The 27909-nt window shown below is 42.6% G+C and overlaps 2 protein-coding genes across 3 annotated transcripts in view; one reads left to right on the forward strand and one right to left on the reverse strand.

The window, feature by feature from the left end:
• Positions 1–27909, forward strand: part of SLC10A1 (solute carrier family 10 member 1) — a 322488-nt gene that overhangs the window by 265413 nt on the left and 29166 nt on the right.
• GALNT16 (polypeptide N-acetylgalactosaminyltransferase 16) overlaps positions 1–27909 on the reverse strand; it is a 142712-nt gene that overhangs the window by 48219 nt on the left and 66584 nt on the right. For both annotated transcript variants that reach the window (XR_014566288.1, XM_083747166.1), the window contains exons 2-3: positions 20929–21104; positions 13956–14054 (exon numbers count right to left, since the gene is read on the reverse strand). Coding sequence is in view for 1 of the 2 variants with exons in the window: in XM_083747166.1 (XP_083603292.1) it covers positions 13956–14054; positions 20929–21104 (275 nt within the window). In the remaining variant the exon portion in view is untranslated. The remainder of the gene's footprint in view (positions 1–13955; positions 14055–20928; positions 21105–27909) is intronic.

Raw genomic sequence — 27909 nt, forward strand, 5'->3', positions numbered from 1 at the left:
TTCAAAAACCTGTTTTTTGGGGTGTCTATTCAAAATAATTTTAGATGTATACTTTAAAACCTGATTTTTTAAAAGGTCCTGTGAATCTTCCCTATGAAACAGATTGAGTGCTTTTCCAATCCAGAAATTTGTGACTGCACATCTGGCCTTGTGACAGCAAATCCCTACCCCTCTTATCTTTTGCTTGAAAGGGAAAGTTGTGGTGGGGGAGGGAAGAGAGATTTAGGAGCACTGCTCATTCTGCAGATCTCTGGAAAAGGATGCCTATCTGTAGTTATCTATGTGTGTACCCTCTCTGCTAACGGAAGTCATTGCAACCAGATACAAATATCAATTGCTGAACTATATTTCAAATCCCTGAACTCTGTTTCTTAATTCAAATGGTTGTTTGTTATGGAGCTCTCCACATGCCCTCTTTACTGAGCATCCATCATGATTTGTGCTCAGGCTATTTGTGATGGTTATACGTGATTGCACTTTCAACACCATTTGCGTCTGCAAACATTTTGGGTTGCTCACGCTGCTTCCTCTGCGGTATGTGCCTGTCCCATCGCTCCCTGCTAAAATCCTGCAATTTTTCCTTCCACATTCTGAGTGTCGTCTGGCTGCTTGCTCCACTTTTGATGTGTTATAGCACCAGAGTGCCCCTCCAGGTAGCAATCACACCGGGGAAGCATGGCAGAAAACCTAATAAAGCAGAATAACGTGTGGATAAATCCTGCATTAATGCACTATTGTTACATGAATGACACGCTGCGGAATATACCTACACAGAAAAAACAATCATTCTGGAGGGGCCCTTAGTCACATTTCAATCACCTGTCTCCTATCAATATTATTCCCTATAGATCTGAATTCCCATTAGCAACTATGGGAGTAAAACAAAGGCAGTTAGTGTAGGTGATTAGCAGCCAAACCTAACAAATGAATATTCTTGCTAGTTAGCATGAGAAAGTCCACAAAAGTGTACTGCTGAAAGGCAGATACTAAGACCATGGAAACACAATTAGTAGAGAGGACTCTGTGTGATGTCATTACCCTTTCCTCACCTAGAGAGGAAGGAGTATATAGTACTTCCTGTTCCTCTCACCCCTCCCTCTTCCTTTGAAGCATTGGATGCACATATGCCTCTGCTTGTTCCAGCCGTGGGCACATGCCTGAAATAAGTATTTTGCTTGCACAATTTTTTATTGCTACTGTTGCTGCGATGCAATGCATAAAAAATAAAGTAATTTTTATTTTTAAATTTACTTCCCAGGTTGTTTCCTGAATCTTTATAAGCTGGGTGTGAAAGGGGAACCAGCTTATTTCATAGCTGGAGTTGCTCAAAACAAGGTTTTACTGCGTAATTCCTATGCTTTTAATTTTGCTGCCAAGGATGGGATTTTGAAAAGCTGTTCTCAACCCACATATGTGGGCGGCTGGATGGATAAATTGCAATTAATATATCCTCTCCTACCCATTAAAACCCATCCCACAGTTGGAATCTTCTCTCTTATTTTGTTCTTTGAAATGATCCTCTCTCACAGGAAGAATCCCACTTCCCTCTAGCATCACCAGCTCCTGATTTCTGAAATATAATCAACCTCTATGACATCCCAAAGAAAGAGTTCTCTCTCTCTCACCACTCACTTGTCCACAAGCCTAGTGTCTATTTCTTATCACAGATGTTTCCACTTTCTGGGGTAAGTCATCCCTGGCACAATCTGTGTGCACATAGTTCCACATGAAAAGACCGCCAGAGGAATAACTCAGACAAGTCTTTATTCTTTTGGCTTTTGCTCCCCCCAGACCACACCACAAGGTGGAGATAAACGATACTGAACCCTTTTGTGGGGTTTCCAGAAAAAAATTATTGCAGAATAGGGAAATTTGCATAAGGCAACCAGAAAGAATATAGCACTCTAGAGCAGAGCAGAGGAGCCATTTTGCCACCTGAAGCCCACATTCCTTTGTGGCCAAACTTCCTTTTTTTTATAAATATTTATTAAAGTTTTTTGAATACAAATACATAAATAATAAACAACATTGCTTATATCATAACATAATTTCCTCACTTCTTTGGACTCCCTCACGTCTCCCGCTCCCACTTACATCGTTAAAAAAAATCTTTTCAAGCAAATTACCATCTTGTTTACAATCTTATATCCGCACCTTTAAATAGAATCTAGCAGTTCTCCAAAAAATTTATATTTTCCTTAATCTCACTTATTGTCAAATTCAGATCTAATTCCTTTGTGGCCAAACTTCCAGGGGCTGCATCCCAGGTGTGAGCAAGGCCAAAACAAGGATAGGCCAAGCAAATGAGGTGACGCTTATCTTTGTATAGAAGGATAATGTCTAGCCTTGCAAAAGGCAGAAGTTTACACACAAACATGCCTGTCCCCATCCTCCATTGAGGCAAGCAATGGGCATTATCAATGTTCAAGGTTATGTTGCAGCCAGACAAAAGTATTTAAGGAGGGCACAGAGTGGGGTGATGAGGGATGGAAGGTGGCCTGGACTAGGGAGATTCCTGAGGGCCAGACAGAGGCCTGGAGGACCCCATTCAGCCCATGGACCAGAGGTTCCAACCTTGTTCTCGAAAAGAGTAAGTACAAAAGAGGTACAAAAATAAAGAAGTAAAATAAAATACCTTAAACAAATCTAAAAACTCAGGAACAGCCACGCTTGCCTACTGTAATTTGCAGTTTGCACCCATTCTTTGTTACTAATGAACTCGTGAAATGGACAATTCTCCATGAAAGAATTAAGCACTAGGAAAAATACCCCCGTCATCACTGCCTTCTTCACTTGGGTGTTGTAAAAAAAGCTGAAATAATGTAAGGATAGTGCTTTGAATACTCTTAAAATGTTATATAACCACTTAATATTATTATGAGGGACTGATTTCCCTGAGACACTATGCGGGATGAAGTCCTGCAGACTGAAGTCCAGCTGTTCCAGGATATATCTTGGAGCAAGTAGCTGGGGCAGACACGCTTTCACTGACAGAGATCTTCTGCAGAGCAAGCGAGGGGGTGGGGGATGCCAAATGAGCAAGCAGTTCATGAGAGACAGCTGCTTCTTGCGATGCAAAAGATGTCAAGCAAACAGACCGACAACCATCCCCCTGCAGAGGACATGAGACGCCAATGAGAAAGCTGTTCAAGAGGCCATTTAAATATTTCTGGAAGACAGGCTGCTCCTGCACATCACACTTCAGGATCCCTGCCTTGCCAGAACTAGGGCTCCCAAAGGCACAAATACCTTAATGTTCAGCAACAGCAAAATTTCACACAATTTTTGCCTAGATCAGATAGTTGGAGATCTAAAACATGCTCCATCCTCAAGAAGTTAAGCACAACTCATTCCTTTGCACCCAATACCAACAGCAGATGCAAACGTGTGCATTAATAGCAACACCCATTGAGAAACAAGGATAAGTCCTCAGAGAGTGGATGGCTTAAGACGATCCTTGCCAAGTAAATATTTCCTCAGAACAAAATCAGGTATGTAATTCTGAATGACTTTATTCTCTGTTTTTTTTTCACTTCTGCAAAAAATAAGGAGCCCCCTGACTCCAAGCTTCAGGTCTCTCTTACCATCTTTGTGCCCCCCTCAAACACAAATCCATAATTTCAAAAGGGGTTGTCAGTATATACCGTACATTATTTCTCCTGGCAATTCCTCCCTATCTAGTCTAGCTTCCTGTCACACTAGAAAAGGGGAAAGGCTTCCAATGGCAAGATTAGTGAAACGTATTATTCCTCCTTTTCGTAACTTTAGATTCCAACTTCCATAGTTCCCCCAAGTTCTACATTTAGTCACATATCAACATAGCTATTTAAATTGCAACCTCTTTTGTCTGAACTGTGGATTATGTTCACTGTGCAATTCATTAAACTTGGATCATAATAGATATTCAATGGTTGACAGCCCTTGGTACTTGCTTCCTGCATGATGTGTGCCAACGATTGCACAAATCAATGACTGTGTTGTTTATATGCACCTAGAGATAAAAGGCAATTAATAGCCAGACTTTCAAACCACATTTTCCACTCAAGGTTCTGGAATTGTATTTTTTCCTCCCCACCAGACTGCAGCTCATCAGGATAAGGTGGCCTGTTGTTTCTATGGTAATGGAAGCTGGCCTATTTGGGCGAATGGAGCGCTGCCCCACCAACCTCAGTCTGCCCTCAGTGAATGTCCACATGTCTGTCTTCTTACCTGCAATCTGCCCAGGGGTGCCACTGGCTGTCAGCCACCTCCTCCTGGGTCTCAGCACTGCCTTGCAGAACTAAATGAGGATCAGCATGGGGACAAACCTAGAATTGCTTCCGTCTGTCATGGGCTCTGGCTACTGTTGGCCTCCCTGTTTTTACCAATCTCAATTCACAAGTTTGTTGTTTGTCAATCTGTACATTTAGACCAAATTCTATTTGCACTGTTGGTATGAAAGTGAGTGACAAAATGCTAATACACTATTGGATCTTCTTTTGGGGTGTGTTGTTGTTTTTTGGACCAGTTTATGATAAGCCTAAAGACCTCAGTTTGTGTTCTCAAAGCAGTGGGGATTTTTTAAATGTATAATGATGTTAATGTTTTAACATCAACCATCAGTGTTGTTGTTAATTTATATAAGGTCCCAGAGTGGGTTACGACATTACAAACAATATTAAAAACAATTCACAACAACAACATTCCCCAATAGTAATAGCTTCCCCTCACCCCACCCCTGCCATGGGCCACCTGAAGATTCCCAAGGCTTTGGCAAACCGCTGTATGATTTTTCTGCCTATTGTAGCTACTGCCATGCCTTGTGCTAGATGCTTTGATTTTTAATTGCACTTCATTATTTCTTTTATTTCTTATACTGTATTTTATTGAATTACATTTGAGTTCCGTAGAATCCCACGAAAATTCAAATTGTAAGTGTTCTTCACTAACATGCCAGGGCCCCCTTCAACGAGGTTTGTGATCCGTGGACCATGAATTGGGAACCCCTGGTCTATACTACATGCCAGTATTGTGAGACTGATCACCATTCCCATTCATTTGTCCAATCCAGGAAGACAGGTCCTTGGTCACTGCTGGATCTCCTGTATTGCAGTCATAGGTGGCCTGCCTTCCCCACCAAGCCTTTGCTCCCTGCTGTCTCCCATCATGTCTGTAGTACATTTCTTTCACGCAACCTCCAGTTCTTTGGTGCTTGCACTGCTTCAAACTAATTGCCCCACATACTGGCCACTCATCAGCAATGAGGCTTCATCCCCGGCCAGTCCCACCCCATCCCAATGCTAGTTTCTCTCTCTTTAGGCTCCATGCTCACTCCATGCTCTACCTGGTGCTCCTCTCCCTGCATCCTTTATCCTAGCTTAGGCAAGGCCTGAGGCAACTAATGGGCCTGGACCTTTCCTCTACCATCTGTGATTGGATTAAAAACTTTCTGAGGGATCGCACTTTAAACAGCTCAATCCCTTACAAGGACAGTTTTTTAAAAGGTCATAATTATTATCCCCATATTGTGAGGCAGAGTAGAACTTTTCTATTCCTTTGACCATTCACCATTCATTGCAGCAGAAGTGAGATTCAAAACAAGGCCTCTGGAGTCTTAGCCGCAATGCTACACCAGCTCCGCCTGGAAGTTTATTTTCAGACTTCCCAATTGCCCCCAGATTTCAAACAGACTGGTTGGGATCTCATCATCTTTGAAATAGGAGCCTCATGGGGCATCAAGCCACAACTCAGGCATAGAAACTCATTAGCCGGTTTTATAGATTTCTGGCCTTAACGTTAACTCGTCAATCGGACTTCTTCATCGCTGCCATTCCCCAAAGTGAAATTAAACTTCTGTTTTGGAAAACAACTCTGTAATCATCTATAACAATTTAATTACATATAATTTTCAACAGGTGCTACTCGAATGGCTGATTAATCAAAATCGAATCAGCCCCTAATTGTCACAGAAGGCCAAATCCACCTGCTGCACTTTTGGAAGGAAAGCAGAATGGCATCAGAAGAGGGTGACCGGCCACTGCAAAATAGGCAGGCAGCACAATTTTTACACCATCACCTCCCTCTTGCCTGATTTTGCTGCGGTTCTGTGCAGGCTTGCAAGAAACCAATAGTTGGAACAGAGCAGCCCTTTTCATACTTCAGGTACCCCACAGCACTTTACAGTAATTACTTAGTGGTATGGACTCCGGCTGTGTAGGCGAAGGCAGCAGCAATTATACTCACAGTAATAATTCATGCCCAGCCTAGTGCATTCAGATCCATTTTATTGAGATACATGGCTTACCTCAAGCACCTTGAAAATTAAGCCAGAGTTGTTATTGTTTCTATTTCTATCAGCAAACCAAGAATAACAAGTGAACCTGAGCTAAAGGGAACTTTCTGTTTCTTGCTGGTCTCATGAAAAAGGCACAAACTGCTAAAGTATACATGAGCACCATGGACTCATGGTTTCATTCAAATATGCACAGTGCAGTGGTACGGAGGAATTAGCCCCCACAGAAACAAAATAGCGTGCCAGAAACTATTTCCCCACATGAAATGTCAGGTGGTACGGCCCCTTTTGCCATGAGAGGATGTTATGGGGTCCATGGGGAGAGGCTCATCAGAAGCAAATTGTGTTCCACGGTTTCCGTGTAAATGAAAAATAGAAAAACAATTATGATGGAACAAAAAAAAAGGTCTTATTGGTTCTCATTTGTGGAGCTCTAATGTAAATAGGACTCTGTGGCTAAAACCAGGGCCATCTTTAGCATATGCAGCGCCGGGGTGTAAAGATTCGCCCAGTGTCCCCAAATTTAGGGCACACTGGAAGGAGGGAGGGAAGCCTGCACCGTGGTGGGCGACGGGTTCCCTGGGTGGGAAAGGAGTGCACACACAGCTGGTGGAGCTAAACCCCCCCCCCCGGTGCCAGGGGAGGGGTTACAGCGCCTTTGCCAGCCTGAAGGGTCCGTCTGTTGGACGGGCGGGTGAAGGAGCCACCACTTCCCAGCAGGCGGGCTTTGCGGGGCAGGGAAGGGAGAGGCTGAGATGGGACTCTGGCCGGCCCCGCACACCACCATGGCAGTGTGTCTGCTTGTATTCCCTTTTCTGTTCCTTGAGCGCCTGGTCGATGCTCTTGCTCACTCACTTCGCCTCCTTCTCCTCCTCCCGCTCCTCCAGTCACAGCTTCTCCCAAGGTCTCTGCAGCGCCAGCGGCTGCTCCAGCTTTGCCGCTGAGCCCAACTCAGGCTTGGCCTGAGATGCTGCCGCAGCTGCGAAAGGTGGCAACAGCCCCTGCTGCCGCCTTGTCCTTCTCTGCGGGAGCTGCCCGTCGCCCGCTCCATTCTGCAGGAGCACCGCAGCAGTGGCCTATCCAGCTCCACCACACGTGCCTTCCCGCCGCTGCCTACCACCTCCCCGCCACTGGCACTGCCGCTGCTTTTCCCCACACTCCTTCCTCGTCCTCCTCTCCCAGCCGGAGCTCTTGGCAGTGGCAGCCAGGTCAGGGGCCCCACCGTGGGGAGCGGCGATGGCGGCTGTTGCTCATTCTCCGAGGTGGTGGTGGTAAGAGCTTAGGTGACTTCAGCAGCGGGCATCTGGTGCCCTCCAGAATTCGGCGCCCTGGTGCCCTGCAGCCCTTGCACCCCTGGATAGAGACAGCCCTGGCTAAAACAACAACAACAGTGCTCCCTTCAGGGCATTGGGCTTAGGGATATGTATGCACTTCAAGAGAGGGTGCTGTACGTGCAAGATATAAGGCCCTCTGAGGAGATTCAGACTCAGTTATTTCCTGGTTGGAGTCTGATATCTGAGCACCACCACTTCCACTCGGGTGGTGATGGTTGCCCAAAGACCTTCAGAAAAAGTAGGAAGGAATCAGGCTGTGGGTGTAAGGATAAGAGTTCTGGCCAGCACCCATGGTTCATTCCACAAGTTGGGCTGCCAGGCAGTGTTGACTTCACTACTAGGTGCTGCCTCTCGCTGACATCCTAATGAACCCAGCAATGGGGCAAACCCTGGCAGGATGTCACAGAGGGCTCCCTCCAGATGTTCTTGGCTTGTGACATCCATCATACCTGACTGTGCTGGCTGGGGCTGATGGGAGTTGCTATCTAAAACATCCCAATGATGGGGAAGGTTGAGATCTATATCATCTCAATTGGCATGTTTGGACCTATCCTCAAGATTAGCTGGCATGTTTCATGCATTACTCAATGTAGCACAGCAGCTGGCATCTTGTGATTGTTCTCACAGCTCTCCCGATAATTATATTTCTACAACCGTTACCTATATAATTAGGGCAGACCTAAACAGACTGGTGAAAGTTAAAAACACTGCATGCGTTTTGTAGGAGAATGATGGGACAGAGACTACCGCACTACTCCACAGGAAATGTATCAAACAGGCTGCAGGCTTTTGTGTCCCTGCAGCATCTTCTCATAAGGATTTGATGACTGACCATTCTCAGAGCTGCCTTCCTCATTGGCCAATTGGCGCCTTTGCTTTCGGCCCCAGCTGCACCACAGACACACCACAATCTATTGATTTATTTACTCCATTCATCAAGCGCCCAACAATAGTTTTCTGGGTGACGTACAAAATAAACCATTAAAAATCACAGTTTCAATAAATCAAGAATCAATAAAGCAGGAAATAAAGCAACTATAAAAAATAACCATTCCAAGGAAGAGGGTCTAGAGATTAAAACACCACAGCAACTATCAGCTAATACAGAATGCCAAGAGATAAGTTCCACAGAACGAAAGCAACCATTCTCAAACCATAACGTTATACAGATTTTTTTTAAAGGATCTTTAAAAGCCTGGGTGTAGTAATGGGTAATGATAGAGCTAAGCATTATCTCAAGACTCTACAATTTAGCTTGTTCTTGTGGTTACTTTCATTTTCCTATCCAGTTGTGTGCTAAACTGTTCATCAAGAGGCTGTTGCCTCTTTTTCTGGGTCTTAAAATTTATTAACATGGTCTTATACATCAATTTAGAACCATGGCAACAAGAAAAAAAAATCAGATATCCTATAGGAGAATTAAGGGATTCAGTCCAGAAGCAGAAGAATGGCAGCAATATGTGGAAAGACTAGGCCACTATTTCTTTGTTAATGAAATCACTGAGGGAAAACAAAAATGCCTATTCGTCTGGTATCAAAAAGATTCTGAGGTGGGTCTCTGATGGGGCACTCTACAGTTCACTGCTCACTAAATGTCACCATGGGGGAGCACTTAAGAGACAGGCCTCGTTTGAAGATCTTGGGGTCTTTGAACAGAATATCTTTCAGATACTGAAGAATCAAGCTATGAAGGGCTTTAATGGTTGACCTGGGCCTGGAAATGGGCCAGGTGCTAGGGAAGCTTTTACTACCTTCCAGCACTGATTGTCAGCCTTCTGGTTGCCATTGCAACCCCATACCATCCCTGCTTCAGTCATAACCTTAACCGTAACATTTTGCTGAAGGTCAACTCCAACCATTCCTCTGATTCAGATAATGCAAAGTCCAGGAGATATATAACTTCATGGATGATTGCCTGCTAGCCTTATACTTTACCCTTGAGTGTAGCATAGCCACGATTTACACTTTATCACCATGAGCAAAGACTTGGAGCTATAAGTATTCTCTTAAGCGTAGAAGACAATGGGAATTTAATAGGAGTCAAGATTCGCTAGGTCTTAATCCTAGAACCTGTTTTGAATGCTGTGGTTTAGCTCCAGAGATTTCAAAAGGATGTGACTGGCAGAATGCCTCTCCCCACCCCAACTCCTAACAACCAACCCTCATTCATTCAGGGGCAGGATTAGGGGAAAGAATCTCTAGAATGGGAAGGAATTATGACTCCCTTCATTTCTAGCCCATTCCTAGTTGGAATTAGAGGTAAGAAACCATTTCTAGTTGGAATTGCAGTCAGGTTTGGGTGTGCTATGAAAGAATAAAAAATTATCAGGCTTTATCCCTGCCCTTGCCTCAAACCTAAGGTCTCCTCAGATGAAGAGCAAAGAGAGCTGGACCCTCCAGCTCTCCACCCTGCAGTGATCCTGAAGTACCATCAAACCTGATATTCCTGCCCCAGCTATGATGATTCTTACACCGGCTGCCTGAGCTTCTGGCTGGCTCTTAGAACACCCCTCATCTCCCTCAAGGGCTAGAGAAGCAGAAGAGATGGTGGGAAATGCAGGTACTTCAGAGTTTTGAAGTTCCCAGCCCATGGCATTGCTCTGTGATTGAGACCCAAGAAAGCGTGGAATCCACAGCTCCTATATAGGCTTACCATTTGAGTTGCTCCCTTGATTAGAGTTACCATATTTCAAAAAGTAAAAACCAGGAGCTTTTTAAAAACACACACACACACACACAAAAGTGATTTTTCGATTGACTTGCCTAAGATCCAGGACAAAGTGCCGCCATTTGGAAATCCCTCCTGGACATCAATTCTGCCTTTGAAATCCAGGTAATTTCTGGACATATGGCAGCCCTACCCTTGATAAAGCAACAGCTCTCATCAACTCTCCAAGCTTCAGCCTTCCTGACCTGCGGAAATGGCCCCGAAACAACAGTCATCAAGGAATACTTGAGACCTGGCAGCTGTCATTTTGGAAAGGAAGCACTTAGATGGGCAATAAATTCCCATCTAAGTTGTATAGCTCCTGCATTGCTCTGCTGAACCCAAAAAAGTTCAGCCATCTTTGCTGGGAGCTAAGCAGCTATTCAGCTGGTGTGTGCTGTCGGTGCCCCTGCTTCGAAGGCTGGCTTTATTTTGAGGCAGTTATTGAATGGCCAGTTATTGAATTTGATTGTTTTACTGCTGGGGGGGGGGGGCACATAAAGATTGTGGGTCTGTCCTGCCGGTCTAACTGCCTATTGTTCGGAGCAAAAGTTTTATGCTCCCCAGGGGTAGCCTCCCCAAGACCAATACTGCCTTGCAAAAGATTTCTTCTGTTTTCTCCAGTGCGCAAAAGCATCCTTGCATTCATGAAGCCCAGCCAGGATGCACTTGAAAGAACCTCTTATTTATTCACAAAGCAGTTTTCTGCAAGACCCTAAGACCTGGAGTGAGGGAAAATAGTTCCGATGAATAATGCATCACTGCCAGAGGTGCTCTCAGCTGCCTTCCAGCTGAGATACACTCTCCCTTTCTCTCTCCCTCCCCCTTTCCCCACCTCGGTGTCCACAGAGAAAGCATTTCTCTGACCTGAAAGACGGCTTAAAGGACACTTTTAGCAAAAGTTTAATATCTCAAAGGGAGCAGAGGACATTTTCTCAGGAAACAACGACAACCCCCAAGAGTAAACAGTCTTGCTGCATTCTTTAGCCCGGAAAGGTATTGGGGGAAATGGTCATTGGAAATGTTTATTTGTGGCAAAAAGAAAACCAGAAGCAGCCAAGCCAAGGATGCATGAAAAGAATATATATTAAAAATTGGATTTGTCACACATGCCTGAACCCTATTTAGGGCTATGTGACCTGATGGAGACTAGGCAGGCAGACACAAGGTCTGCTAGTTTGCAGCAGAAACCGGCTGTGCCCAGCCCTGATTGGTTGCTGCTTTGTCACAAATCCCTCCTCCTGAGAAAAGTTTTTCAGCTGACTTTTTTTTTATTACATTAAAAAATATATACTAATGCAATAATGTTGAAACAAAAACTAGAAAGGGGGAGTTAAAATAGAAAGCAGAACTTTGGGGTGTGACTCCTATTTTTAATTGTAATTTGTACAGGCACGCATAAGGACTGTGGCTTGTAAGGATCACCTTCTCAGCAATGGCACCCCAGCTGTACAATACCCACACATTATGGTTCAGCTGGGGCCAGCACCGACCATCTTTCAGCACCAGATAAAAACCTTCCATTCTCAGTGCCTTTTGAGTTATAAGACATTTGCTGTATATTATCATTACTGTTATCATCATTATGGCTGAAGTGCCTGGAGACAGTGACCAGAGGAGGAATGACCACCAGGAGGAGCGCAGAAAGAAGAAACGCCATGGTGCATCTGCAGCAGCACAACCTTCATTTGCCCCAGCTGCAACAAAACTTATCTCTCCCATATTGGCCTCTACAGCCACAGCAGTCGCTGTAACTGTCCAACAGTCTGGCTTCACCTGAAAGGCACACTCCTCCATTGTCTCTTGAGACAGATGGATGGCAATATTATTATTATTATTATTAAGGTGCCAGAGTACAGTGGTGCCTCGCAAGACAAAATTAATTCGTTCCGCAAGTTTCTTCGTCTTGCAAGTTTTTCGTCTTGCGAAGCACGGTTTCCCATAGGAATGCATTGAAAATCAATCAATGCGTTCCTATGGAAACCGCCTTCAGACCAGGTCCGGGGACAGTCTGTCCCCCGACCTCTTCTGAAGGCTGGGGGGGGGGGGGAGAAGGGCTTTTTTCCCCACCGCCAGCCTTCAGAAGGCTGTTCTGAAGGCTGGCGGTGGGAAGAAAAGCCCTTCTCCCCACCTCCCGCCCCGCAAGCTCCGGGGACAGGAGGGTTTTGCTATCGACCGCCAGCATTTTAAAAGCCCCGGGGACAGCGGATTTTTAAATGCTGGCGGGCGGCAGCGAAGCCTCTTCTGAAGGCCGGAGGGGGGGAAAGGCTTTGCTCCCCACCGCCAGCATTTAAAAGAGGTCTCCGGAGATTTCCCTATGGGCTTTCTTCTTGCGAAGCAAGCCCATAGGGAAATTCGTCTTGCGGAACGACTCAAAAACGGAAAACTCTTTCGTCTTGCGAGTTTTTCGTTTTGTGAGGCGTTCGTCTTGCGGGGCACCACTGTATATGCACTGCATGAAGAAGCTCCCAGTTCAATTCTCACACCAAAATACCTCTCCCCATCACTACCACCTCTCCATCTGCTGCTTGATGCCCAGTCAGTGCCCTGAATTACCCTGGGGAATTTCTCAAATATCTAAAGAGTTGTCGGGTAGAAAAGCTATCTATTCTGGAATTTCATACGGTATGTTGAAGTGTTAAGTTACTTTGTTACAGGGCAGAAGTATATTGTGTCCCTGCTCAAGTACATGTCATCATTCATGCTTAGCCCAGTTATAACTTGTATATTGCAGTCATATAAGATATTGGCTCAGGCACTTTCGTAGCCAATGAGGTTAATCCGAGGTTCAATTATTGCTAATTGAAAACTTCTCCTGGCTTAATAAATGGTAGTCTATAAAAAAACAGGAAAAGGAGTGAAGGCTGCAGGTTCCTCACTTGCTCCTTCTTTGCACTGACTTCAGCTTTTCAGCCCTTGTCTACTTTAATCTATTGCATTGGGGGATTTCAGTCTGTGGGCCTGCATAGATATGTCCTATACATGACTGATGAACATACAATCTGGTCTCTACAAAAAAACTGGGACAACCCAAAGTTCTTATGACAGCCTATTTGGAATGGTGGTGACAGCCAATGATTACAGTTTGGGGGACTTTAAGTGAGTTTAAAAAGGGAATGGGATGCAGGTATATTGTTGGGAGTTGGTTTGATTACAGTTTGGGGGACTTTAAGTGAGTTTAAAAAGGGAATGGGATGCAGGTATATTGTTGGGAGTTGGTTTAAACAAAAACAAAACCAATTTTTGGCCCCAAGTCTCTAACACATTGATACCAATGCTGTGATTATGCAAGCAGAACCACAGTTTATGAAAGAGATGGTTGTGGATGTAGCAAGCAATATGGGTTAACTCCCATCACCAAGCATTCAGTGAACAAATGGTCTGCAGATTTATCCAAATAGAGGTTCGGGTGCTTTTTTTGACTATTAAATGAGCTAAACAGCTAGATTGCAACCAAGTTACTTGGGCATAAGTCCCACTGAGCCCAGTGGGATTTTCTTCCCACTAAATACACTTCGGATTGCAGTTTTGCAGGACAGATTTAACTCTTCTTACTCTGGAGTAAGCCTCGCTGATTTACTTCCAAGCAGGTTTGTTTAGGGCTGAAACCTCAAGTCCCGTCGGAGCTAAAAGCATGCCTTACCTTTTCACTGTGCGGAGCAAGGTGGAACGAGCCTCATTATGGAAAGTGATAATGATGCTGGTTGCTGGCAGGTCGGCACCGTAGTGCACAGAGGCACACCTGTAACAAACAGAGAGAAACAGCATGTGATGAAATGGGGGATTTGCTAGGAAAGTAAAACTCCCCAAACTGCTGCCAAGCTCACAAAATATCATGCACATCTTTACCAAACAGCCGATAACGGAATTTTGGTGCCCTGCCAACCTTTTCCCCATATAGCTTCTTTTATTACGGGAGTGCAATTCATCACACGCTGGCAGTGCTGACAGCGGTACTTAGTATCCATCGGATTATAACTGCCAGTAACACCAGTTAACAAGCATGTTGGTTTCAAACAGCACTAACAAAAAAAAGTTGGTATCAACACATCCTTTTGGAATCTGCTTCACGCTCTCTCCAAAGGGCTGGGAGGGGGAAATCTATGGCACTCTATGGCTCTATAAAAGCAGCTGCACTGTTGATTCCTACAAGGCCCAGCAGCAGCTGATAGGATGATGTGGCAGGATGTCTATGAATCGGCCATAATTATGGAGAAGGGGAGGTTCCAAGCTTTTATTGGTGGGAGTCACATAGTGGTGCTAGTGGTACAGAGCACCGTCCAGACCAGCCCCACACCACATGGGTTCTTGACATTATTATTATTATTAGTTCAATTTATACACCGTCCTATACCTGGAGGTCTCAAGGTAGTTCACAAACAAGACCACAACATATAAAATCAAACCAAAAACAATAACCGATTTCCATTCGTTTCAGCTATTACTCTGCAAATAGCTCCAAAACCAGTTTCAAAATGAAGTTTCCCCTGAATTTTTTTTTTTTACTAAAAAAAAATGGGGGGCTTGTTATTTTTAGCGAAAAATAACAAAAGGCAATTTTTTAATACGTAAATGATCTTCAAACCAGTCAAAATTGCAGTTCATACGTCAATTTTAAAAGCTACATTATAGAATGCACATTTAATGTACAAGCGGGTCTGTTTCACTTTGCGGTTTATGTTAACAAAAGCCCATTTTGCATATAAATGGCTTAACGTAAATTAGCAGTGTGTTAGTACACACTGTTAAAAAGTTCATGCGGCATTCCTCCCGTACAGTTACTGCACCACAGGCAAAACAACCAGAGTCTGGCTTCTGTTGTCTGAACCCGACTCATGGTTTGCTTCTTCCAAAAACAAACAAACCCATAAGCAGTCAACCAAGAACAAACTGTGGCTACCATTAATCGTTTGTTTGAGAGAGAGCAATCACAAGCCCAGGTTCAGGTGACACGACAAAGTGACTCTGGCTTGCTGGTGTGGTAGCACCAGCCCACTGCACATTCTCATTAAACTATAGTTTGTTTTAAGCTATGGTTCAATGTGACACATGAACCAGGCCATTGAGACCAACAGCTGCTTTTAGCATTGTTTGTGAAAACACTATTAAAACACAGGTGAAGACATAGGGGAGAAGTGGGCATTGGCAGAGCAAGACGAAGGGCGCCTACAGATGTCACAGACCCAGCTTGAAGGACGGATTCAATAAGATAAAGTGCTGAAACATAAAAGGTCAGGAGACTTCAGAATAGGGGATTTTTGGAGCATGGCACAGCAAAAGAGAAGACATAGAGGGGGCATTGCAAAGGAATAGGGGTGTGACAAAGGTATATATTTGGCCAATCAGGGCTACTTTTACAGTTTCTTTTCCCCAGGAGCTGGGAAAGATAGCTGTTCTGCCCAGGACTTATTTGAACTATATATTGCTCTAGCATTTATTAGTATTGGTTTATGGCTATCACTAAACTGCTACTATTTTTTATCCCAATGTTCATTGCTATTGTTTTATGGCCGCTCTAAGTGACAACTATTTTTTAACGCAGCATTTTATTACTGTGACAGTGGCCTATTACTGCAATTTCTAAGCATAAAAAGACGCTCTGACGAAGGGTAAGTGGAAGAACTAGAATCAGGCACAAGACACATTATGTATATCATTGCACTAATTCACATTTTCTTTTTCTGCTGTTTTTTTTAGAATGCTATTAAGGCCACATGATATAGAGAAATGACAGTCATTTTTATTTTCCAGAGGGATAGCCCTCATAGTAAGTCTTGTGGCGCCTTAAAGACTAACAAATTTATTATGGTATAAGCATTCATGAACTATAATCCACTTAGTCCACTTCATCATAGGCATGAAGTGTTATCCTGAATTACAGGCATATTACACACACACACACACACACACACACACACACACACAGTGGGATGGAGGCTGTTTGCAGATCATAAACAACAGAGAGAGTACAGACAGACAGTGATAATTACACAATTAACAGTTGCAATTTGCATAACAGTTGCTAATAATACAGATATTCTGGCATTGGTAAGCCAATTAACATATGTAATGTGCTAAAAATCATTTGTCTTGGTTCACTCAACAAGTTATAGCACTGAACCACTTGATGCATTGTCAATTCTGCAGTTTTGCATTGCTGCCTCCCTCCTGAAGGTCCTTTGCTACTTTAAGGGAAATTGCAGGTGTCATTGGAGGCTGAAAAGTGCCCCCACTAGCTTTTGAATATTACCATGTCTGGTGTCAGATTAGTATCTGTTTATTATTTTGCATAAATACTGGTTTGTTTGTTCTATGTAGAATTTAGATGAGTGTGTGTGTGTGTGTGTGTGTGTGTGTGTGTGACAGTGGCGTAGCGTGGGTTGTCGGCACCCGGGGCAAGGCAAGTAATTTGCACCCCCTAACCCATGGATTTGCGCCCCCTAACCCGTAGATTTGCGCCCCCTAACCCTAACCCCCAGATGTTGCGCCTGGTGCGGCCGGCCCCCCCTGCACCCCCACGCTACGCCACTGGTGTGTGAGTTTCACATGGGAAGATGAGGAGGCGAATGCTTAAACCCTTATTATTGTTGTGAATAGCATTATTAGGTCCTGTAATAGTGTTGCGTGTGGACAAAGTTGGCACCTGGGTCTGCCGCAGGGGCAGGTAGCCTGTTGTGGCCCGTGTGTGGGTGTTTTTTGTTGGGGGGCTATCAGTAAGCAAGTACAGTCATACCAGCAAAACTGTCGTATCTGAGGGCAGTGTCACTGAAGATACTTGGAGCAGTTTCAGCTGATGTTCTGGTTTTCTCTTATGTCCTGGTATTGATTGTTCATGACTACTTTTTAGTGTTACATTTCCTTGTAAAATAGGTTTTATCTGATTGTTTGCTGATTTAAGTACTGCAAATAGTGGAGCTTGCATTTCCAATCCAAAGCTAGTGCATGGTATAGTATTCTATATGGCTTTGTGGTTTGTTTGTTTTTTAATAAAAAGCAGTACAGTGGTACCTCAATTTACAAACTTAATCCGTTCCGGAAGTCCGTTCTTAAACCGCAACCGTTCTTAAACCGAGGCGTGCTTTCCCTAATGAGGCCTCCTGCCGCCGGTGCCCTTCCACCATTCGGCTTCCATTCTTAGACCGAGGTAAAGTTCGCAAACCAGGACATTACTTCTGGTTTTGTGGAGTTCGTAAACCGAATAGTTTGTAAACAGGACTGTTCCTAAACCAAGGTACTACTGTATCTGAATATCCAAATAAATATTACAGTTCATCCTCAGTGTGGGATATGTAATACTGACCTTATTGATAGTGTGTTGTACATGTGATAAAGTGCTATACAGTATAAAGCCTCTTAAACACATAAGAGCCAGTGGTGTGATCTAGTGGTTTGAGTGCTGTTCTAGCACTCAGGGTATTGGGTTCAGTCAGGACATTCCTTGTGTGACCATGAGCCAGTTACCATTTCTCTGCCTTGCCTACCTCACAGAGTTGTGAGGAGGATACATTGAAAAGGAGAATGATGTGCATCACACTGAGCTTTGTGGAGGAAGGGCAGGATAAAGAATAATGGTATTATAATAATCGGCAGTTAATGGGATTTTCACGCATGCCTGTGAAAGCACTCTAGTGACCTGAATCCAGCAGCTTGGCCTGGGCAATACAGCATATATCGGTACCTAGCTTGGTTCCAAGTAAACCAGGCATTTTCAAAACAAAAAAAATTCCTTCCAGTAGCACCTTAAAGACCAACTAAGTTAGTTCTTGGTATGAGCATGCACACTTCTTCAGATACACGCATGCACACGAAAGCTCATACCAAGAACTAACTTAGTTGGTCTTTAAGGTGCTACTGGAAGGAATTTTTTTTGTTTTGACTATGGCAGACCAACACGGCTACCTATCTGTAACAGGCATTTTCAGGTAAACATGGCATTTACATAGCACATCCACACTTAATAGTCATATACAAAACATTAAAAAAGCACAATGAAATCAATTTCACTTAAATCATAAGATCTAAAATAAAGGTAAAATTTTTTATCAACAACAGCAACACCCCCCCCCCAAACCCCGCTAAACAATACCCTAGTCCAATATTCAGTTCAGCAGCCTCAGCCTTTGTAGCTGGAGTCATTCAGGGCCCTCCCCTCCCAGGTCGGGTAGAAAAAGGCCTGCAAGGTAGGGAGCTATTCTTCCAGGACTCATAACCACAATCTCAAGTTGTAGGGAACAGCTGGCTTTTTCTTTTTTTCTTTTTACCTTCACAACTTTGAATTTTGTGTTCCATGGGGGAGGGGGCAACGATAATTTTGTGAAGACACTAACAAAACACTCAGATTTCATATGTATGGTCTCCAGGTATTTATCAGCAATCTCAAGACCCCATCTGCATTGTATATTTAACACAGTATCATACCACTTTAAACAGTCATGGCTTCCCTCAAAGAATCCTGGGAACTGTAGTCCATGAAGGGTGCTGTTAGGAGACCCCTATTCCTCCCAGAGAGCTACAATTCTCAGAGTTCCCTGAGCACCACTCTGGTATTTATAGTTCTGTTAGGGAAATAGGGGTCTCCTAATAACTCTTGGCACCCTTAACAAACTACAGTTCCAAGGTTTCTGTGTGGGAAGCCATGACTGTGGTATAATAGTGCTGTAAATGTATGTTGCAAATGGGGGCCTGAATTGTTGAAGTATTCATATCCTGCTCTTGGCTTTATGCTAGATAGACCTGCCAACTCAATTGCTTTGAACAGTAGCCTGCTGATAATAAAAGTAATCTACAGTCCAAAGCCTCAGAGTCTTATCTGCCACCTCATCTCTTTCAAATAATCTTATCTCCTGATGCACTTAAATAACTGTGAACTGGTAAATGCTGAGATGCTTTCCTCTAACATCATTCTTTAGCTTACAATTCAGCGGAGATAGCAATGCCTCGAATTATCTGCGGATGGATGGGGGAATATTCAGTCCTTCAGCGCTTTTGTACAGCTGCCGGTCCAATCTTCAACAGTCCTGTCTTGCAACGACTTGCAAGGTATTTAGATAGGGTATGGAAATCAAGGCTTGTACTTAGTTTCTGTTTGTGAATGCATAATGCATGGAGAAATGTGAGAAATGGCAGTGAGGTACGCTGGAGAAATGGAAGAATATACACAGAACACAGTGGGGAAATCGACAATAATCTGGTGTCTACAGGTTTAAAACAGGATTGTGAGCAGTAGCTTCAAAACAGCAATAATGAAGACTCATATTGGTACTCATGTTTCCATTCTCAGAAATTGCTCTCTTTGGCTGAAGTGGGGCGGACGTGAGTGTACATAGATTTTTTCACGTATTTCTGATTTTCTTCTAACTGGTCATATAATGAATGTCCTAAAGCAAAATTTGTGAAAGAATGAACAAAAATCCATATTTTAAAAATCAATATCAGTATCCAGCTCAGATGCCTCATGCAGCAACTGAATTAAAAACACAGCACTCATATCTCAGTTTAATAAGCCAAGGTATGAATGAGCTTGTTGCCTGTGCATAAAGCCCCTTCACTCCTCTTTTCACAGGCTGGTCAATTAAACCAAGAAGCCATAGTTTCTACTTTTGTCTTAACTAGGAAACTAAGGGTTACCAGCCAACAGTCTAACCCAGTTCCAAACCCTAGTTTAGGGTCCTGGTTTGTTCCAAAAGTGGCAATTACATGTAAAAGCATTAGCCTGCTGCAGCATTTCATGAAGAATAATTAACATTTAAAAGCAACTTATCCACTGTGCTGGTCTAAGCAAAACAGTACTAAAAACAATCAATATGAAAAAGCAACAGCGACACAAAGTTAATCAAAATCAGCATAAAACCACACAGTAGCATGAAATCAGTAATTAGCACTTCAAACCAACAAGAGATGACAAAATAGTTCTTAGAGCTAAAAGCATGAAATGTTAACCATCTGGGAGAAGATAAAGGTATTCACCTGGTGGAGAAAAACCTGGTGCGAGGCAAGTCCCTGGGGAGAGTATTCCATAAGCAAGGAACCACCCCCAATAAGACCCTCCTCTTCCTTTGAAACCACCTACCTCACTTCAGGAGGTGGAGGAACCTAGAGAGGCATCTCCAGTTAAGGTCTTACAGTCAGGGCAGCTACAAATGCAAGGAGGTCATCTTCTGGGTATCCCAAGCAGTTTGTTTTGCACCCTCCACATAGAGGCTGAAACACTTAAATTCTCAACCCCAACCTCACTGCCAGCCTGCCCCACGTACCAACCATCCAGGGAGGCAGGAGAGACCCTGCTGTTGCAAGAACAGCTCCATGGCACCATGCCAACAAGTCCTACTTCCACAAAACTATAGACAATTTGTTTCCAGTTAGGTTATGCAGACATGGCTGGAACTACGGCCAGCTTACATGTTTAAAACGCCTGTTCTTTGCGTTGCATGCGGTCTTAATAATCTTTGCATGTTCAAAACAGAAAAGGAAAGCTTGTGCTAGGGGAAAATGGACTTTCTTAGCTTTACCTGTGAACACTACTTTTGTCTTCCTCACAGGAAAGATGACTCAAGGATTGGCAAAGATAGTCTAGCATAAGGTGACGGTTTGTAAACTGCAGCAGTCTGATACAGTACCTGTAATGCCTGGTGTCTCGAATGGGCCGGTCGCTGCTGAGCTTGTCACTCTCTAACTGATTGAAGGCATGTTGCCGATAAGGATCTTCTCCGGCCTTCAGCAGCTTTGAGGAGACATATGCCTTTTCATCAAAACCCCGTAAGCCACTTTTCTCTGCTTGTGGTGGTTTGGATGCCTAGAGGGAGGCAAGACCGAGATTTAGTTCTGTGTATGAAATCAGCTTTTTAGGACCTATTTTACATAATATAGACCTTTCTATACCAAGACCACATTGCATGACGATGACCTCAAAGACAAGCTCAAAGAAGATGGTGTCTAGGTAATTACCCTGCTACACAATGGCCATGTAATTTCTTATGCTCATGACAGGAGAAAGGACTATTTTTCTCCTTGTACTCCATCCACTGAGGGTGTCTCCACATTCACTATTTTGCGGGTAGGATTCAAGTGTATACTGGAAATGTAGGCTTGCCCAGTTAAAGTGGACTAAAATTGCACAAAACAAATCCATATAACCCCCACCCCTCTACCCTTATATAGGAGCAAATTCTCTTTTTTTCAAATTTTCAAATTAATTTTCCACATTTATCACAAACATAACAATTAAAACACACAAAAGAACATACATTACAGTACTAAAGAGAAATAAAACAAAAATAAAAGACTTATTACTTCTAAAACTCAATTTAACTTTCATTGTCAACTGACTTCCTCGAATCCCCTCTAACTGAATTTCATTGAATCACTTTGTAACAGTTCTCCAAAATCATATTTCTCATAAAATTAACTCCTTCAATTTTCTATCCTCTTCTCTTTTCTTAATAATCTAGTCCATAATCTTTTACAATTCATTCTTATTCTAATCCTAGGCCTGTTTGGCACTTTCAAGTAACTTCTAACATCTTATTTTACAATATTTGGCTACATATTCTTTAATTTTTTTCCAATCTTCCTGATGCTCCTCTTCATTCTGGTCGCAGATTCTTCCAGACAGGTCGGCCAGTTCCCAAAAGTCCAACATCTTCACCTGCCATTCTTCTACTGAGATAGGAGCAAATTTGGTTTTCATAGGTATCTGAAGAAGTGTGCATGCACACGAAAGCTCATACCAAGAACTAACTTAGTTGGTCTTTAAGGTGCTACTGGAAGGAATTTTTTTTGTTTTGGTTTTCATAGTTCCTCAAATCAGCATGCTATGCTTATTTTTTTGTGTAGGGGAAAAACTACTTTAAAAAATGTTAAAGTGCAACACATCTGCACATGACTCAGTAGGACACAGTTTCTACCTGCAGTTGAGTGCTGGTTTTGGTCTGGGAAATAAATCAATCATCCTTGCCCCCCAGAACAGCTGCCTCCCCTCTGGATTTTCCAAAAAAATGAAAGGCCAGGAGCCTGGTTGCAACGCTGGGCACTATCTCAGCCTTTGCCAACCTGGTGCCCTCCAGATGTTTTGGACTATAGCATGCTGGCTAAGGCTGATGAGAGCTTTAGTCCAAAACATCTGGAGGGTACCAGGTTGGCAAAGGCTACACTATCTGGTGTGGAGACCTGGCTGAGCACTGTTAAAGAGTCCACTAAGATGCTCAAAGAATCTGTAATAGGAAGTACACAATTTACAGTCCCATACAAACATGATGTGGTAAGTACCCCGCCACTTGCCTTGTTTGAACAATGCCCCCCCTCTGTTGGTACAATAGACACTTTCTCCTCACCCCAGGCTGAAATGAGTGTGGTTGCTCCAATAAAGGAGACCTAAAATTGTTCTGCGCTGCATAGAAAGGGTGATTGATTCCACAGTCCTGAAAGCTTTTCTCGGAAGTACAGCTTCACTGAGAGAAAGCAGAGTGCACAAATGAAGAAAAATATTTGTTAAAATGGCAGAAGAAAGCCATTTTTGAGCCTGTTGTCAGTAACTGCTCACACACCCACAGAGAAGAAAGCCAGTGTAATAAAATGAACAGCCTTGGAAAATGCATCCTATTTTGATTCACAGAACACAGAATACACATCTTTTCTTCCAGCTCTAACGATCCCAGCGTTGTTGGGTTTTTTAGCTTTAGCACATTTAAAATAGCTTATTTTCAATATGGCTGTTGTACAATTGACTGTTCAGCAGAGGATAATGCCAACATTTAAAAACTATCCATGGGAACGTGGGAGGACAATAAGACGTGAGCAGCATACAGCTTTTACCCCCTCTAATGTACTGAAGGGGACTGGAATTTTGAAGGGGAAAATAGCATAAGCTAATACGATTCCTTAACCAATAGGAGGTAGTGCTTTTTTGTGTAGGGTCCTCTCAGGCTTGAGGGCAGATGGCTGTGGGCTCAACAGAGCCCTAGCTGTCATATCACCATGAGTGTGCCACCCATATATTCACCTCCAGTTTTTACACATATTGCTCATGGGGGTCATAACTCCTTCACTTCTTAATTTTTCAACATTTATGTCCTATTTTCCCTCCAAACAGTATATATAAGGTGATCTAATTTTATCTTCTCAACTACAGTGGGTGATTCCAGGCAGGTGTTCATAACGGGATGGTATTCCTCATGCATGTAAGTTTAGTTTAGCTTTTGCTGCATTGTGGTTGGCATCAAAATGCCAGCCCTTATTCCCTCTCCCCACTGCCCCCAATTTTATTCAGAAAACTCAATAAATTTAAAAAATCCCTGTTGCCAATTATCTGTTTGTGATACCTACATAACCTATTTTGCAGTATTAAGCCCCTGTATTTGGTACTCACTACCAGACTGGCTAGACTGTAATAGTGAAGTCCTACCTGAGGGCTCATCAACACTTCATAATGTTTCAGGGTTTTTTAAAGTCTAAAATTCAAATATTATAAAACCGAACACAAATACCACTTACTGTGCACAGCCACTGTTAGAGCCATTGGCTTCTGAAGAAATGTAAACATCACGGGTGGTCAAATTATCTGCCTCTCAGATGGAGAGACAAAGCATCAAAGAACATTCAGAACAGTGAAACAAATAATTGGAGAACATGATGGGGTGGGGGGAATGAACTTTGGAAGAAACAAATTGTGAACAGATCATTCACAAACATGGATTTCGAATTAGTCATGACCCCCCCCCCCCGACTAAATTGAGCTGTGTAGGTTCTATACTTCCTGTGCTTCATATTCATCTATTATTGTTGTGCTGTTTTCCATGAGATATATGAATTGTGCAAATATTGCTTTGTGTTTGTGGGTGGGTGGGTTTTGTTTTTTTTAATAATAATAAAAACCTAACATGTTCTCTATCTCTGAATACAGTTATCTTTTGTACCATAGAATTCAACACGAGTGACCTCCACTGTAACACTAGATTTTTTAAAGCCTGCCCTATAAGCATTGGCTATTTGATGATAACTGTCACCCAGACACTTCGGGTCCAGACTAGATGTTTTCCGGCTGCCACATGCAACAGTTTCCCTCAAGTGTGTTTTTAATGACAAATAGCTGGAGCAGAGTGCAAGTTTCAATGGCAGAATGGCTGGGGGAAGATGTTGCCTCAGCCATTTCCCACTGAATTCACATGTTCTGCTGAACTCAGATCCAAACTGTCTCTCTCTCTACAAGTGTAAAAGTGATTGTCTGAAAGAGTATACACTTGTAGATATGTGTAACAGCGGAGTGGGGGGGGGGCAATTGATGGAGCAGCAGCACTAGGGGGTGGACTCTTTCTCTCACACTCTTCCTAATTGAAATTCCTTGCCTCAGAAACTTGTAATGGCCTCAGAGGCAAAATCTGGGTGCCCATCTTCCTGCCCCACCCCCAGAAATGGCAATAGCAGCCTGGGAGTATGTGTGACCTTGAATAATTTTTTTCCACTCCCCACACGAGGCTGGTTTTAAGCTTTAAATAAGGTTGTCAAGAGATCTGACCACAGACATGTGTCAAGTGTATGTCAGTCAACAAGTGACTGCTGCTGAATTTTAGGGTGGCCAATTATGCCTTGCCAAGAAAGGATTTGCATCACTAAAAAGGGTGGGCACCAAATTTGCATAAAATCTGCATGGGGCTAATTCTCATCCTTCCCATCTAAAAACAAAACAAACAAATTTCTATCAACATTAGGTTTAGAAATTTCAAAATGAACAAGCAAACAAATGAAACTAATTACATTTTAGGCCTGCATTCATTTAATTTATTAGCAAAATATTTCTGCTACCCCCACGCAGCCAGGATTTTCTACCCAAAGATTAGGAGAGAAACCACGTCTTTCGTTCTCTAAGAAGGAGATGCATGAACATTTTCTGTGGCAGTGGCAGTGCTGTAGCAAGTCTCCTGGAGCCATTATAGACAAATGGTTTCATCTACTTCAGCTAGAAACTGTGGCTCTTGCATTACTACTGACATTTAAAGAAAATAACATTTGTAGTGGCTTTCAGCCAAAACTGTTTTCTGGCATCACGTGCTCAGCTAATTGCTCGGCTTTTCATATTCTAAGCACCATTATGAGCCTCCCTTGACATTCTTTCCAAACCTAAAACTTCTAATGAAACCAATGGAAATTCAAATACTCAGGGAGAAATAAGAGCAGTGAGAGGTAACCGGCTGGATTCAAGTTGGTAGTACTGGGAAAACCAATTGCCATGAAAAATGAGAGTGAACCAGCTTCTTCTCTATCCATGACTAAGCCAAATACTCTGTGGTTGGAATCCTTTATCTCCTGATTAAATGCAACAGGCATGTCAGTGAAAATGTATATCAACTATAGTGAGATTTTCTAAAATTAAAAGGTGTACACCTTTACGCCTCTGTCCTAGAGCTTTTTTAATCGACTAAACCGAAAGGTCACGTCCCAGCAGAAAAACAGGTAGTGTAATTGGTTTTTTGAGTAGTCATCTGTGCAGTTCCACAAATGTTGCCTATATCTGTGGAAAGCAAAGTTCAGAACCTTCTAGAACTTCCTGATTAAATGTTTTGGTGAGAACCTTCAAGGTACATGCTAAAGGTGAATGGCTCCTTTCCTAATGATCACTAGCATGAAACATACCTTTTTCAAAGATGCCACACACTGAGTCAACCTCTTCATCAAACTATCCACTACAACCCCAAAGTCCTCATTCGGTCCAGACACCATGAGCGTCTTACTTGGCTACAAGTGATCACCAAAGAATTAGATATGTGAAATTAAGATTTTTTTTGCTCCAACATGCATCACTTTACAGTTGTTTACATTGAATCACATTTGCCATTTTATTGTCTATTCACTTAGCTTGGAGAGATCCTTTTTTAACTGATATTTTTATATTGTTTTAATTCTATTACTGTGATTACTTTTTAATAATAATCTTTTCTATGTTTTAAACTTTTTCGATTTTATCTGTTTGTGTGTTTTTTAATCTATAAGTCTCATAGAGTCCCAGTCTGGGAAAAAGGTAAGCTATAAGTAAATATAATAATATTTTTTTATATTTTTTTTGGTCTTACTGTCCTACTCTCCACTTCATGTTCCATTACCAGTTCCTGATACACAAAATCCATCTCTTCTCTTATTCTATAACTGCTTACCTAATTCAGGAGTCTTTGGTGAGGGACCTGGTCAACAGCTTTTTGAAGGTCCAAGCAAGTACACAATGTCAATCACCCCTATCTATATGCTTGCTGATACTCTCAAAGAACTCTAATATGTTTGTAAGCAGGGCTTATTCCTTCAGAAGCCATGCTGCTTCTGCTTCTGCTTCTGCAAGGCTTGTTCTGCTGGACCCACTCTATTCTCTTTTTTTTATAATATTTTTTATTGATTTTAAGAAATACAGAAAAAAGAATAAAGGATAGATATAGGAAAATAGAATAGAAGAATAACAAATTTCCATGTTCTTTTTTCATCAAATCTAAAGGACTACCCCACATCCTCCAAACCCTGCATTCTCTGTCATATAAAACATCAGCAATTTGTTAACTTATTTCAAAACTTATTGTATCTTCCATTTTATCATGTTCCCTGATTTCAATTTTACTGTAACCCAATTCTTGTACGCTTTGTATTAAACACAATAAAGTTGTTTCATTATTTTACCTCTAAATTCTTGTTTCTTAATTTTCATTTCATTAACTTACATTTGCTGAAGCTAGAGTTTCCTAAAAGGTGCATTTTTTTTTTTAACATTCATACAGCTTATAGTGTTTTTTCAAATAGTCCTTAAACTTTTTCCAGTCCTCCTCAATTGTTTCTTCTCCCAAGTCTCGGATTCTGCCAGTCATTTCAGCCAATTCCATATAGTCCATCAACTGCGATTGCCATTCCTCCAGCGTGGGTAATTCTTGTGTCTTCCAATATTTTGCAATCAGGATCCTTGCTGCTGTGGTAGCATACATGAAAAAGGTTCTGTCCTTCTTAAGCACTCTCTGGTCCACCATGCCCAGAAGGAAGGCCTCTGGTTTCTTAGGTAAGGTAAATCTCAGTACCTTTTTTAGTTCATTATGGATCATTTCCCAGAAGGCCTTCACTTTCGGGCAGGTCCACCAGAGATGAAAGAATGTCCCTTCCGCCTCTCTACATTTCCAACATTTGTTGTCAGACAGATGGTATATCTTAGCTAGCTTGACTGGGGTCATGTACCACCGGTATACCATTTTCATAATATTTTCCTTCAAGGCAGTGCATGCCGTAAATTTCAAACCGGTGTTCCATAACCTTTCCCAGTCTACAAACATAATGTTGTGCCCCACATCCTGCGCCCATTTTATCATGGCGGATTTGACTGTCTCATCCTGTGTATTCCACTTAAGCAGCAAGTTATACATTCTCGAAAGTAATTTATTTTTTGGCTCTAACAATTCAGTCTCTAGACCCACTCTATTCTCTTGATCATTATTTGTCATAACTGATTTTAATATTGTGCTTTTGAATGGTTGCAGCTCACCTTGGAACTTCATGCTGAAAGGCAGGTAAGAAATCTAATGAATGAATGATCAAGCTCCCGTATGTGCCATATAAGAGCAACTGTACAATAGATGGGACAG

The sequence above is a fragment of the Podarcis gaigeae genome (genome assembly GCF_964106915.1).
Source record: "Podarcis gaigeae genome assembly, chromosome: 1".
In the NCBI taxonomy this organism is placed as follows: domain Eukaryota; kingdom Metazoa; phylum Chordata; class Lepidosauria; order Squamata; family Lacertidae; genus Podarcis; species Podarcis gaigeae.